The sequence below is a fragment of the Salmo salar genome, chromosome ssa15, assembly GCF_905237065.1.
Source record: "Salmo salar chromosome ssa15, Ssal_v3.1, whole genome shotgun sequence".
Classification (NCBI taxonomy): Eukaryota; Metazoa; Chordata; class Actinopteri; order Salmoniformes; family Salmonidae; genus Salmo; species Salmo salar.
In genome coordinates, this window is record NC_059456.1 from 60,255,542 (window position 1) to 60,270,456 (window position 14,915).

A 14,915-nucleotide genomic window follows, 5' to 3' on the forward strand; every position below is an offset into this window, starting at 1 on the left:
TGCCTTTTCAATTTTGAAATACACATATAAGTGAATTTGTCCCAATACTTTTGGTCCCCTAAAATGGGGGGAACTATGTAAAAAAAGTGATGTGATTTCTAAACAGTTCACCCGATATGGATGAAAACAACCCTCAAATTAAAGCTCACAGTTTGTAGTTTAACCTCAGTCATTGTGCTGGAGTACAGAGCCAAAACAACAAAATATGTGTCACTGTCCCAATACTTTTGGAGTTACCGAATGTCATTTTTGGTGAGTTTGTGCATTTACAAGAAAATGTGAATGAGAGACATTGTGCAAATGAACAAAGTTTTGATGCATTCTTGTCTGAAGGAAGAATAGTACTGGCTCTGGAGGAGCATGTGTACTCGCTGTGTCTGTGTGGAGTCTAGAGTTGCTAGGGCAACAGGCCTGCCTGCTCTGCTCGGGGAAGATGGGGGAGGAGCAGACTGGCCAAGAACAGAGAGGAGAAAGAAACGCAAGGAAATTAAAGATAGCAGTGGCAGCTGTACAGATTACTCATCCAAAGGGCTTTGACTTCTCATTTTATTAATTTAGCAGATGATCTTATGCAGAGAGATGTGGTTTGTGCATTCACCTTAAGACAACTAGGTGGGACAACCACATCACAGGCATACTATACTGACTCTGTTTTATAAATCTTTCATTGAGTGTATTTTAACTTGTTGTATTGTTTGTTGGTATGGTAATGCCACTGTCAGCCAGAAAAATATGCTGAGAATGATTATCACCACTGCAAGCAAGGTACTTTGAGTCAAACAGACAGGTTTGAATGAGATCTTTAAGGTCAGGACCCTTCAAGGCTCACAAAATAATTTTAGATCCAAGCCCCACCCATTGTACCCAGACTTTGAACTACTCCCCTCTGGGTGCAGGTAAAACAGAACTAGATAATAATTTGTGCCATGTGTGATATCCCTCCTAAATAGCTCGGGCTAATGTTCCTATCGACCCAGTATGGCCAGTCTCTTTTTAGTGGTATGTAACTGTTCTGAAAGTTGTATTGTCAATTTGTTTTGTATTTAAAACACCACTTTAAACGTGTACATGACACTGCAACAAAATTTCCCCCAGGGGACAATAAAGTTAGTAAAGTACAAAGTACATTAGCTATCAGTAGAGTCTGAACTGGAAGGGGAGTGGGGGTCGAGGTTAGGAGGAGGATTATTTAAGATACTGTTTGAAGAGGTAGGGTTTCAGATGTTTTCGGAAGATGGGCAGGGACTCTGCTGTCCTAGCTTCAGGGGGAAGCTTGTTCCACCATTGGGGTGCCTGGACAGAGAAGAGACTGGGCTGAGCGGGAGCTGCCCTCCCGTAGGGCCAGGAGACCTGAGGTGGCAGAACAGAGTGCTCGGGCTGAGGTGTAGGGTTTATTATAGCCTGAAGGTAGGGGGGGGCAGTTCCTCTTGCTGTTCAATAGGTGTGTACCATGGTCTTGTAGTGGATGCGAGCTTCGACTGGAAGCCAGTGACGTGTGTGGAGGAGCAGGGTGAGATGAGAGAACTTGGAAAGGTTGAAAACCAGGCGGCCGCAGCTTTCTGGATAAGTTGCAGGGGTTTGATAACACAAGCGGGGAGTCCAGCCAACAGCGAGTTGAAGTAGTCCAGACGGGAGAGGACAAGTGCTTGGATTAAGACCTGCGTCGCAGAAAGCTAACACAATACAATGCCCTGTCACCTTATTAATTCAACCACTTATTTGGATAACTAGCAAGTTAAATTTAGGTTTTGTGTTAACGCAGAATTGTTTGTTTTTCACGCTGGAAAATATAATCAAACCCATAAGAAATATCTTGTTTATAAACGCAGATCTAAAATGCTTAGTATTGTAATTTCTGCTCGGCATCAGACTAATTTTGTTCTTCAGTGAGACTTCTCCATTCGGTTGAGAATTCACTAAAGGGCATTCTATCAGCAGACAGCGCTCTGACTGATGAATAGCTACTTTTATCCGGTACTTTTCTTGATGTAGCCAGCCTACTTTTCTCCAGTGAAATGCAAGATTAACTTTAAGCAAAGCTGGCTACATAATTTTTATGGTAAATATTAGAAATATGATGTCCATGCATCGTTTTTGCAAAAAAATACCTTGCTTTTTCATTGTAAGCTAATTCACTTGTGTGGCTGCCAGCCAAATAGTGCATCACTTCTGTCATATGATGAAAAATTAAGTTATTTTCTGCCGAATGTGTTGCACTAATGTATTTTCTGTGAAGGAAAACTATAGTGCACGTCCCTGATCACTCAATTGAAGCAGAAAAAACTGTTGACTTTCAATAAAATCGCGACCCCTGTCAATACACAGCTGGACTCACCTGCTCCTGCTTTCTCCCGTTGTGCCCATTTACAAACAAACATGTAACTGGCTCAACTGTTTTAGCAAACTATGGTAAGCTTCATACACTGGTGTAAAGTACTTAAGTAAAGAAGAAGTTTTGGGGGGTATCTGTACTTTACTATTTATATTTTCGACTACTTTTACTTCACTACATTCCTAAAGAAAATAATGTACTTTTATTCCATACATTTTCCTTGACACCCAAAAGTACTTTTTGAATGCTTAGCAGGACAGGAAAATGGTCCAATTCATGCACTTATCAAGGGAACACGTGGTCATCCCTACTGCCTCTGGACTAGTGGACTCACTAAACACAAATGCATTGTTTATAAATGATGTCTGAGTGTGCCCCTGGCTACCAATGCATTTTCAAAACAAGAAAATGGTGCTGTCTGCTTTGCTTATAATAAGGAATTTTACATTATTTTTTACTTTTGATATTTAAGTATATTTAGAACCAAATACTTCTACACTTTTACTCAAGTAGTATTTTACTGGGTGACTTTCACTTTTACTTGCGTAACTTTCTATTAAGGTATTTATGACAATTGGGTACTTTTTCCACCACTGGCTTCATAATGTAAAATAATGTGACAGGTGAAACTAAGCACGCAATCTGCTTTATCGCCTAACGTATTGCATAAATTGACTGCAGCTATTTACTTAAAGTAGCTACAAATATATTTTGTTTTTGAAAAAATGTGAAGAAATAGTTTCAACGGTATTGAAAAACCATACCGGGTATTTGGAAATAGCTACGGGATATATGATATACCGCACAAGCCATTTTTCCTCCATCCCAACTGAGGGGCCTTTGTCAATGGCAAACTGTAAATCTTGGCCGGGAAGGGGCATGACTTCACTCGTGGGCTCTTGTTACAACATTAGGTTAGAAGGCTCTTTTTCAAAGCGATTTCAGTTGTCAGTGTGCTACGTTGTGAAAATAAGAAGATATCATTCTTAATTCATGGCATGGTTTCTTTTTATCTAAATGTTGAATAGACATAGAGAAATTCATTCATGGAAGAAAGGGGAATAGCCTATACTATTCTGGAGTCATAAAAACAAATCAATTAATTTTATTTGGCGGCGCACAATTCGGCTCTCAGAACAATTCTATGCGGGTGGGTCGGGTTGCGGAGAATAATCTGCCCTGTTGTCCAGTATCGGGTGGGGCTCGGAATTGATGTGGTAGGCACTGGGCGGGTGCGGCTTAAAAACACTGACCTGTGCAGGACTCTACCCTGGAGGGTGCATGTTCAAATTGATAGCTAGCTATGTTTGCTATTCGCTCGTATCTGATATCTTAGCACCATGTTTATCTAGCCTGCTAGCTAGCATAGTAGCTAATATAGCTAGCTAGTTAACACCACAGATAAAAGGATTAGTTATTGTAATCTTTGCTAACAGGTCACATAGATATCTGTTTAGCTAGCTTTCTTATTGCATGCATGTCTGGGCACATTGGCACAAGCCTTATTATTGGTGAATTAGCTAAGCAAATATTTTCAACAGGAGTTCAATTTTGGTCGCTGTGTCAATTAATCCATTTCTCAATACTGCACCTTTCTGTTGGAGAATTTGCTAGCTTGCTGCTTCTGATTTTCCCAGCTAGACATTCCTCAGCATTGTGCAGTGCTCGTGGCTCAGGCGGTGAGTGGCGGCTGGCATAGCAGCTATGTAGCGGGACTATCGGCAAAACCCATAGAGAAGGGCCGATAGACTAGAAAAAGCCAATATTGGCCCGATATATCAGCTAGGCCGATTTATGGGTCATTCTCTAGTTTAGGATATACTGTAGGCCTACCAATTTGGCTACTTAACCTACCAAATCTGGATACTGTTTCTTCAACCTAATATAAGTGTTAGAACGATATGGGTTGTAACAAGACCCTTGTATCATGTTAGGATAAACCATTTCCTATGAGTGTGTGCGGGCCTACATTTATCTTGACCTTGATCAACCACCTTGTTAAGCTTTTATTTTGATATGCACATACTGTTGTCAATATCAGCCAACCCTGATAATTGAGCATCCGAGAAGTGCATACACTTTTCAAGTGCATTTCAGTTTACCATGTTCAGGCATTCAGGACTATCTCAAGCCATTGCATTTATAATTTACATTTACATTTACGTCATTTAGCAGACGCTCTTATCCAGAGCGACTTACAAATTGGTGCATTCACCTTATGATATCCAGTGGAACAACCACTTTACAATAGTATATATTTTGGGGGGGGGGGGGGGAGGGAAGGGGGGGGAGGGTTAGAAGGATTACTTAATCCTATCCCAGGTATTCCTTAAAGAGGTGGGGTTTCAGGTGTCTCCGGAAGGTGGTGATTGACTCCGCTGTCCTGGCGTCGTGAGGGAGCTTGTTCCACCATTGGGGTGCCAGAGCAGCGAACAGTTTTCACTGGGCTGAGCGGGAACTGTGCTTCCGCAGAGGTAGGGAGGCCAGCAGGCCAGAGGTGGATGAACGCAGTGCCCTTCTTTGGGTGTAGGGACTGATCAGAGCCTGAAGGTACGGAGGAGCCGTTCCCCTCACAGCTCCGTAGGCTAGCACCATGGTCTTGTAGCAGATGTGAGCTTCAACTGGAAGCCAGTGGAGTGTGCGGAGGAGCGGGTTGACATGAGAGAACTTGGGAAGGTTGAACACCAGACGGGCTGCGGCGTTCTGGATGAGTTGTAGGGGTTTAATGGCACAGGCAGGGAGCCCCGCCAACAGCGAGTTGCAGTAATCCAGACGGGAGATGACAAGTGCCTGGATTAGGACCTGCGCCGCTTCCTGTGTGAGGCAGGGTTGTACTCTGCGAATGTTGTAGAGCATGAACCTACAGGATCGGGTCACCGCCTTGATGTTAGCGGAGAACGACAGGGTGTTGTCCAGGGTCACGCCAAGGCTCTTAGCACTCTGGGAGGAGGACACAATGGAGTTGTCAACCGTGATGGCGAGATCATGGAACGGGCAGTCCTTCCCCGGGAGGAAGAGCAGCTCCGTCTTGCCGAGGTTCAGCTTGAGGTGGTGATCCGTTATCCACACTGATATGTCTGCCAGACATGCAGAGATGTGATTCGCCACCTGGTTATCAGAAGGGGGAAAGGAGAAGATTAATTGTGTGTCGTCTGCGTAGCAATGATAGGAGAGACCATGTGAGGATATGACAGAGCCAAGTGACTTGGTGTATAGCGAGAATAGGAGAGGGCCTAGAACAGAGCCCTGGGGGACACCAGTGGTGAGAGCACGTGGTGCGGAGACGGATTCTCACCACGCAACCTGGTAGGAGCGACCTGTCAGGTAGGACGCAATCCAAGAGTGAGCCGCGCCGGAGATGCCCAACTGGGAGAGGGTGGAGAGGAGGATCTGATGGTTCACAGTATCAAAGGCAGCAGATAGGTCTAGAAGGATGAGAGCAGAGGAGAGAGAGTTAGCTTTAGCAGTGCGGAGAGCCTCCGTGACACAGAGAAGAGCAGTCTCAGTTGAATGACCAGTCTTGAAACCTGACTGATTTGGATCAAGAAGGTCATTCTGAGAGAGATAGCAAGAGAGCTGACCAAGGACGGCACGCTCAAGAGTTTTGGAGAGAAAAGAAAGAAGGGATACTGGTCTGTAGTTGACATCGGAGGGATCGAGTGTAGGTTTTTTGAGAAGGGGTGCAACTCTCGCTCTCTTGAAGACAGAAGGGACATAGCCAGCGGTCAAGGATGAGTTGATGAGCGAGGTGAGGTAAGGGAGAAGGTCTCCGGAAATGGTCTGGAGAAGAGAGGAGGGGATAGGGTCAAGCGGGCAGGTTGTTGGGCGGCCGGCCGTCACAAGTCGCAAGATTTCATCTGGAGAGAGAGGGGAGAAAGAGGTCAAAGCATAGGGTAGGGCAATGTGAGCAGGACCAGCGGTGTCGTTTGACTTAACAAACGAGGATCGGATGTCGTCAACCTTCTTTTCAAAATGGTTGACAAAGTCATCCGCAGAGAGGGAGGGGGGGCGGGGGGAGGAGGATTCAGGAGGGAGGAGAAGGTGGCAAAGAGCTTCCTAGGGTTAGAGGCAGATGCTTGGAATTTAGAGTGGTAGAAAGTGGCTTTAGCAGCAGAAACAGAGGAAGAAAATGTGGAGAGGAGGGAGTGAAAAGATGCCAGGTCCGCAGGGAGGCTAGTTTTCCTCCATTTCCGCTCGGCTGCCCGGAGCCCTGTTCTGTGAGCTCGCAATGAGTCGTCAAGCCACGGAGCAGGAGGGGAGGACCGAGCCGGCCGGGAGGATAGGGGACATAGAGAGTCAAAGGATGCAGAAAGGGAGGAGAGGAGGGATGAGGAGGCAGAATCAGGAGATTGGTTGGAGAAGGATTGAGCAGAGGGAAGAGATGATAGGATGGAAGAGGAGAGAGTAGCAGGAGAGAGAGAGAGAGCGAAGGTTGCGACGGCGCAGTACCATCTGAGTAGGGGCAGAATGAGTAGCGTTGGAGGAGAGCGAGAGGGAAAAGGATACAAGGTAGTGGTCAGAGACTTGGAGGGGAGTTGCAGTGAGATTAGTAGATAACAGCATCTAGTAAAGATGAGGTCAAGCGTATTGCCTGCCTTGTGAGTAGGGGGGGACGATGAGAGGGTGAGGTCAAAAGAGGAGAGGAGTGGAAAGAAGGAGGCAGAGAGAAATGAGTCAAAGGTAGACGTAGGGAGGTTAAAGTCACCCAGAATTGTGAGGGGTGAGCCATCCTCAGGAAAGGAACTTATCAAGGCGTCAAGCTCATTGATGAACTCTCCAAGGGAACCTGGAGGGCGATAAATGATAAGGATGTTAAGCTTGAATGGGCTAGTGACTGTGACAGCATGGAATTCAAAGGAGGAGATAGACAGATGGGTCAGGAGAGAAAGAGAGAATGTCCACTTGGGAGAGATGAGGATTCCAGTGCCACCACCCCGCTGACCAGATGCTCTCGGGGTATGCGAGAACACGTGGTCAGATGAGGAGAGAGCAGTAGGAGTAGCAGTGTTTTCTGTGGTAATCCATGTTTCCGTCAGCGCCAAGAAGTCGAGGGACTGGAGGGTAGCATAGGCTGAGATGAACTCTGCCTTGTTGGCCGCAGACCGGCAGTTCCAGAGGCTGCCGGAGACCTGGAATTCCACGTGGGTCGTGCGCACTGGGACCACCAGGTTAGAGTGGCAGCGGCCATGCGGTGTGAAGCGTTTGTGTGGCCTGTGCAGAGAGGAGAGAACAGGGATAGACAGACACATAGTTGACAGGCTACAGGAGAGGCTACGCTAATGCAAAGGAGATTGGAATGAAAATTAACTAAACAACTGGGGAAGCGAGAGAGCAGGGCCTCCCTCCTAACCATTCACTGAAACACTCAAATATAACTTTTCCAACTTCCACTTTAGAAATTATAATTGATGTAAACTACAGTGGTTCAGTTTTTCCAGGAATAGGCTCAAAATTAGTTTATTCAGCTAGATAACTTGGTACAGTATTCTTCCGTGAAACCCACCCAGTGCACCGTGTCCTATGACGCCGTAGCTAACTAGCATGCTAGCATCCAATAACACAGTTAGCACCAATACTTGGTTACAACAAACTAACAATGGATCATTCGTGTCCGTGTCTAGTTCCTTTCATAACGCAGAAGTAATTAAACGTTGGTTAGCCAACACAAAGACAGTCCTGCTAGCTACACAAGTGGACTACACAACTCGAAAGTTCAGAAAGTGAGTTGGACTGTATAGTTGGACTGTATAGTATGTCTCGTTTACATTTTTTTCATCTTTCATGAACCAGTGTGAACTCCGACGCCACCTCAGGGAAGGAGATGAGCGATGGTAACGAGGGGACGCATGGATCAGGGAAGGGCGAGGGGAAGGTCCGGAAACACCACCGCCGCTCCACGCGCACCCGCTCACGCCAGGACAAGATCAACAAGCCCAAACTCAGCATGCTCAATGTGAGTACCGCACATCCATTTATAGTAGTGTTAGTAGATCAATCGGCACACATTCATGTCTCTGACACCTGTTCCTCTCTGGTTTCTCCCTGGACAGGTGTATTATACAGGGGATAAGATGGTGGAGTGTCAGCTGGAGACACACAACCACAAGATGGTTACCTTCAAGTTCGACCTGGACGGAGACGCACCTGAGGAGATAGCCACTTACATGGTATGGTTAGAGTACAGTCGTGGCCAAAAGTTTTGAGAAGGACACAAATATTAATTTTCACAAAGTTTGCTGCTTCAGTGTCTTTAGATATTTATGTCAGATGTTACTATGGAATACTGAAGTAGAATTACAAGCATTTCATAAGTGTCAAAGGCTTTTATTGACAATTACATGAAGCTGATGCAGAGTCAATATTTGCAGTGTTGACCCTTCTTTTTCAAGACCTCTGCAATCTGCCCTGGCATGCTGTCAATTAACTTCTGGGCCACATCCTGACTGATGGCAGCCCATTCTTGCATAATCAATGCTTGGAGTTTGTCAGAATTTCTGGGTTTTTGTTTGTCCACCCGCCTCTTGAGAATTGACCACAAGTTCTCAATGGGATTAAGGTCTGGGTTTCCTGGCCATGGACCCAAAATATCAATGTTTTGTTCCCCGAGCCACTTAGTTATCACTTTTTCCTTATGGCAAGGTGCTCCATCATGCTGGAAAAGGCATTGTTCGTCACCAAACTGTTCCTGGATGGTTGGGAGAAGTTGCTCTCTTTATTCATGGCTGTGTTCTTAGGCAAAATTGTGAGTGAGCCCACTCCCTTGGCTGAGAAGCAACCCCACACATGAATGGTCTCAGGATGCTTTACTGTTGGCATGACACAGGACTGATGGTAGGGCTCACCTTGGCTTCTCCGGACAAGCTTTTTTCCAGATGCCGCAAACAATCGGAAAGGGGATTCATCAGAGAAAATGGCTTTACCCCAGTCCTCAGCAGTCCAATCCCTGTACCTTTTTCAGAATATCAGTCTGTCCTTGATGTTTTTCCTGGAGAGTAGTGGCTTCTTTGCTGCCCTTTTTTGACACCAGGCCATCCTCCAAAAGTCTTCGCCTCACTGCCTGCTGCCATTCCTGAGCAAACTCTGTACTGGTGGTGCCCCGATCCCGCTGCTGAATCAACTTTAGGAGACGGTCCTGGCGCTTGCTGGACTTTCTTGGGCGCCCTGAAGCCTTCTTCACAACAATTGAACCGCTCTCCTTGAAGTTCTTGATGATCCGATAAATGGTTGATTTAGGTGCAATCTTACTGGCAGCAATATCCTTGCCTGTGAAGCCCTTTTTGTGCAAAGCAATGATGACAGCACGCATTTCCTTGCAGGTAAACATGGTTGACAGCAAATTGCCATCATACAAACTGAGGCAGCAAACTTTGAAAATGAATATTTGTGTCATTCTCAAAACTTTTGGCCACGACTGTAGACCCTACTCTAGCACAGAAGCAAGCTGCAGTTTCCATGCCACTAATGGGAGGGGTGGGGGACGTTTTTCTTCTCTTCACACACCTCCAAAGACTTGTGAAAACCTCCACAACCAACGGAACCCCCCCACACAAACTTTGGAAATCTTGAATATCTGTCACAATCTAAACACCTACACAGATGCCCACTTAGCAACAAACACCCCAGAAAACCTCTGTTACCCCTTTCCACCTGCCTCCTAAATTCGGTGTGTGTGCTCTCTATGCCTGCTAGCTCTAAGTGAGGGAGATGCTCTTTGATGTTCCAGGGTACTGAAACTCTGTGTAATGCTGTTCTTCACTGCACTGCAGCAAAAACTCTCCCCTCTCTCAATACAAACCCCAGCCCTGTTCATTTTGGACCGGTATGCTTTTTTGTACGTGGATTACACATTTTTTGTTTCATTCCCCCAAAATCTAAATATCTTTCCAAAACTGGTGCCTCTTGCCGTGCTTTGGATAGGCAGGTTTCAAACACTTTCACATACTTTCACATAGCCCAGTTTTATTTATTATATATTTTACCCCCTTTTTTCTCCCCAATTTCGATCTTGTCTCATCGCTGCAACTCCCCAACAGGCTCGGGAGGCGAAGGTCGAGTCATGCGTCCTACGACAGATGACCAGCCAAACCGCGCTTCTTAACGCCCGCCCGCTTACCCCGGAAGCCAGCGTTCACCTGACAAACGAGGTCAGCCTACAGGCGCCCGGCCCGCCACAAGGAGTCGCTAGAACGCAATGAGCCAAGTAAAGCCCCCCAGACAATCCCTTCCCTAACCCGCTGGACCAATTGTGCGCAGCCCTTTGGGACTCCCGATCACGGGCAGTTGTGATACAGCTCGGGAACGAACCAGGGTCTGTAGTGACGCCTCTAGCACTGCGATGCAGTGCCTTAGACTGCTGCGCCAAGGCCTAGCCCAATTTTTACCGAAGGACAGTCCAGACGGGACTGTTTTATTATACATTTTTCAGGGGATTTGACATTGATGGATGTTGTCTATTTTTGTCTTTTAGGTGGAGAATGACTTCATCCTGCTCCTGGAGAAGGAGATGTTTATAGAGCAGTTAAAGGATATTGTGGACAAGGCTGAGGACATGCTGAGTGAGGACACGGAGGGGGAAAGGATCTCTGACCACGTGGGCAGTCCCCAGCAGAGCCACGGAGCAGTCATACTGGGGGGAGAGGTGAGGGGGGATGAAGGGATTTTGAAGTAACAGAGTTATGGGGGAGAGGTGCAGGTGGCCAGTCTCAGATGCATCGTCCAACACTCAAGATTACTTAGTGAACAGGGCAGCCAACAAACCACTGCCAAGATAGAAACGTTGTTGCTGATGGGACACTTTTGGCTAACCTAATTTGTCAGCCGGGGCCAACACAGTGACATTGTTGAGAGAACCCTTTCAAGCTTCATTGTCTCCAAGTTATACTCTTGAGTGCCAGCCATTTATAACGATTCTCTCCCTTTTTAGGGTTCAAAGACGGCTACACCTAATTCACCACAACTTGTGTACCAGCAGAACGGTAGGGCTTCGCTACCTCCTGGCGTGAAGGTGAAGGCTTTTGCTCTAGCCCAGCTGTAACATCGATACAGAAAATTAACTAATCATGGTCTTCAAATGAGTTTTAATGATGCATGTAACAGATAAGTTGTAACAAATGGTCTTGCAGGACCCCTAATATACTATCTTATCTCCAACCCACTACAGATACATTACATAGTACATTACAGCCTCTCTGTGACTCTGGTGAACCTCAGACACAGCAAATTTCCTGCCTCAGTAGATTTGTATGCTCTGGGAGGTTATTGTGGTCAGGAGTGATGGAGAGGAGGATTAGAGGATGACTGGGTTATATCTCTCTCTAGCTCTCAATTGCTCTTTCCTTTTACATCTCTGTCCTATCGTCCCTCAGTCCTATCTTTTGCGTCTCCTCCAATCAATCTCTCTATCCCCCATTCTCTTCCTCTAAACATAATTTGATAGTTGATATGAATTTGTGAGCATCTCTATCTGTAGATCATCTGCATTTGAGTGCATATGTCTTTCTCTATAGAGCTATCTTACTGTTGCTACTAGATCTGTATCTATGAGTGTGTTTCTTTGTCTGTGTCCTTGGCAGTCCTCCACACTGGAAAGCGCTGGTTCATCATCTGCCCCGTGGCCGAGACGCCCACGCCAGACAGAGAGAGGACTTCATCAGACACCTCTACAACCAAGGGTGCGCACACACACCCATCCATACACACACGTACACACAATCAAACGTACGTACACACACACGCACGTATGTACGAGTATGATCACACACACAGCAGAGTGGGTGAATAAAGCTGTGTATGAGTGTCTGTGTGTCTGAGCTAATGTGTGTGTTGTATGTGTGCGTAAGGGTCAGTTATGTAATGCAAGTGCTGCAGTGGCTGTGGTGAAAGGTAGGCTTTGCACTCCAACTGACAGAGCTCTGATTGGGGAAGACAAGTGATGATGCAATACCATCACACACCAACAGGACATCCATCTCCTTGACTCCACTCTTTTATTTAATCTCTCTTTAACTCCTTCTCTTCTCACCTCTCTCCCCTACAGAGACTCCTGTCACATCATTGTCTAGGTCCAGTTGCAGTACTACTCCGCCAGTGTCTGCCCCAACTCCTGTTCTTGCCCTGACCACCACATCCCCTACTCCAGGCCCCTCTGCACCTCAAAGCTCTGCCCAGTCTCAGGACACCAACGTGGGCAAGGCCAGAGTTCAGCAGCCCCAGGCCTCTGGAACCAAACCCTCCACCACCAGTGCTACGACTGCTTCCATGGGCCGCCACGACTCTCTTTCAGGCAGCGAACCCTGCATCTCCATGGTAACAGACATCCCATGCTGCCCCATCGTCCCACCTGTGTCCCTGGATGTGAATGGGGTGGGACATAAAGGGGTGAGTGGCACTTCCTCATGTCTACCCAATCAGGAGACCAGCCTGTCAGGAGACCCGCCCCCTCCGCTGGCCTCCCACCAGCCAGTGGTCCTGCAGCAGCCCTATGCCATGCCAAGCATGGTGGGTGGAGGAGGTGGAGCCACAACACCATCACAGCCCCAGAGTCCCGCCCACCAGGCTTCCCAGCAGCAGGATGGACCTGGGGGGTCTGGGAGTGGAGGTGGTTGCGGCCTGGGGGAGTCTGATGGAGAGGGCCCACCCAGGGTGGAGTTTGTGGACCGTACCATCAAGACTCTGGATGAGAAGCTGAGGAACCTGCTGTACCAGGAGTACGCCCAATCTGCTCCCTCCAGCACCGCCTCAGACCTCCAGGGCTCCAACACAGAGGGGGTCAGCTCTCCCCCTGTCTCTGACTGCCAGACCACCTCTGGGGGGGGGCTCCCCAGGAAGGGAGAGGTCCTGGTAAGGATGCACTGTGTGTCTGTGTCTCTGTGTCCGCCAGATATTTGGATTGGGGCAGCAGCAGCGTTTTATCTGATGGAGGGGTGTGTGTTTGTGTGAATCCTTGCTGTAATATTGATTCAGCCATTGAATGTAATCACTGGCCTTTAGTGTGACTGATACTGCATTTAGCAGAGGAAGTAGAGGTCAGGGCTGCTGGCCAGATAGTCCATTATACTCTGCACCCCTGGCAGTTTGATCTCTGATGCGGGTTGAGTGGTGTGTGTGTGTGGGCGCCGATATGTTTAGACAAAGCAGGCGTCATAGAAGGATAATGGCTAGACTGATTCACAACCTGTAACACTGATGTACCATTTGACTGAATTTAATGTTGTAGTTTTTTTTCTTTCAATATTTATTTCTCGTTTTCAGCCTCAGATTCCTGAGCGTACTGATAGTTTGGGTACACTGAGTGACACTGCAGGTAAATTACATCACAAACACAATTTTATATGCTTTATTATGTATTGTGGAGTATTCATTTGTACTATTTAGGATAAACCCCCAAAGAGATTCCCACTTTTTAAATGTTGACCTTGAATTGTAATTTGTTAAGGATTGTTGAACAGGAGAGACTTTGTGGGCAGTTCCAGTTCCTATGGCTCCAAGAGCCGCTTTCAGGTAACCATCTACTTTAATCCCTCTCACTTAAACAAAGACAAACATTCTGAAATACGACAAACTCTCTTGAATAAACTACATTTGACTGTGATTAAATTAAACACATTTTATGTAACCGTTTGTCCTCAAGATTTAGATCTATTAAACAATTAAATCAGTTAATTGAGAATTATTCAGTTTTACTCCCTAGTTTTTTTGGAGTTTATTCGGATTCTATTTGATCACTATGTCCTTCTCCAGATCATCCCCACTCCTCCGGACGTCATCCGTCGTTTAGAGAAGGGCAGAAGTTGCAGCTCCCCGGCTCCCTCTAGTGGTTCGGGGGGCTCTCGCGCCGCAGCCGAGGGGGGCGGCCCACGAGACCAGGGGTGTATGGTCGTGGGTAGGTTCTCAGTGATGACCACTGAAGAGGGTGCGGAAAACGCCCCCAAACCCCCCTGTAGTAACCGCTACTCAGCCCCCCCAGACTTGTACCAGGACACCACCGCCTCTAGCCCCAACGCCACCCCCAGGCTGCTCCCACGTGCCCACACTGCTGACGCTGCCACCAACCACTCCTTTCACTTCGACTCTGACTCGGGGGAGGAGGACACCAGTAGTTTAGCCCCTCCCCTTGCCTACCACAAGCCTCCGGCTCATGCCCTCCCGGAACACAGCGGAAGTGACCTCATGAAGAGGGCGGTGGCCTTCCTGCGCCGCACTGGCCGCAGCAGTGTGCAAAGCTCTGATTCGCCGAGCCGGCAATCCGTGGTAGCGAATGGCCATGCCATCTCGCCGCCTGGACCCGGCCATGTATCATACGTCAGCAGTGACAATGACTCTGAGTTTGAGGATGCGGACATGAGGAAGGAGCTGCAGAGGCTGAGGGAGAAGTATGTGCACACACACACATATGCATTCATAGTCATACACACTCACAAAGGGTCAAAGTCAACCCATTGATATATAGCAAACTATCAACCATTGTAACCTTCATAGCCCTGGATAGGTTTGTAGCCCATACACTGCAGAGTGGTTTAACTGCTAGTTAGTGAACTTTTACAATTGTACGAGACAATATAAATGACAGTTCCTGTCCCAGTTA

General features: G+C 47.1%; 1 protein-coding gene across 12 annotated transcripts in view; it reads left to right on the top strand.

Annotated features, from left to right (window-relative positions):
* The window catches only part of LOC106571792 (serine/threonine-protein kinase WNK2), a 139,965-nt gene that overhangs the window by 115,897 nt on the left and 9,153 nt on the right, over nt 1-14,915 (top strand). For all 12 annotated transcript variants that reach the window (XM_014145239.2, XM_014145245.2, XM_014145246.2 and 9 more), the window contains 9 exons: nt 8,123-8,285; nt 8,383-8,499; nt 10,800-10,970; nt 11,256-11,307; nt 11,905-12,003; nt 12,369-13,171; nt 13,583-13,634; nt 13,767-13,831; nt 14,072-14,703. In XM_014145239.2, the coding sequence (XP_014000714.1) occupies nt 8,123-8,285; nt 8,383-8,499; nt 10,800-10,970; nt 11,256-11,307; nt 11,905-12,003; nt 12,369-13,171; nt 13,583-13,634; nt 13,767-13,831; nt 14,072-14,703 (2,154 nt within the window). The remainder of the gene's footprint in view (nt 1-8,122; nt 8,286-8,382; nt 8,500-10,799; nt 10,971-11,255; nt 11,308-11,904; nt 12,004-12,368; nt 13,172-13,582; nt 13,635-13,766; nt 13,832-14,071; nt 14,704-14,915) is intronic.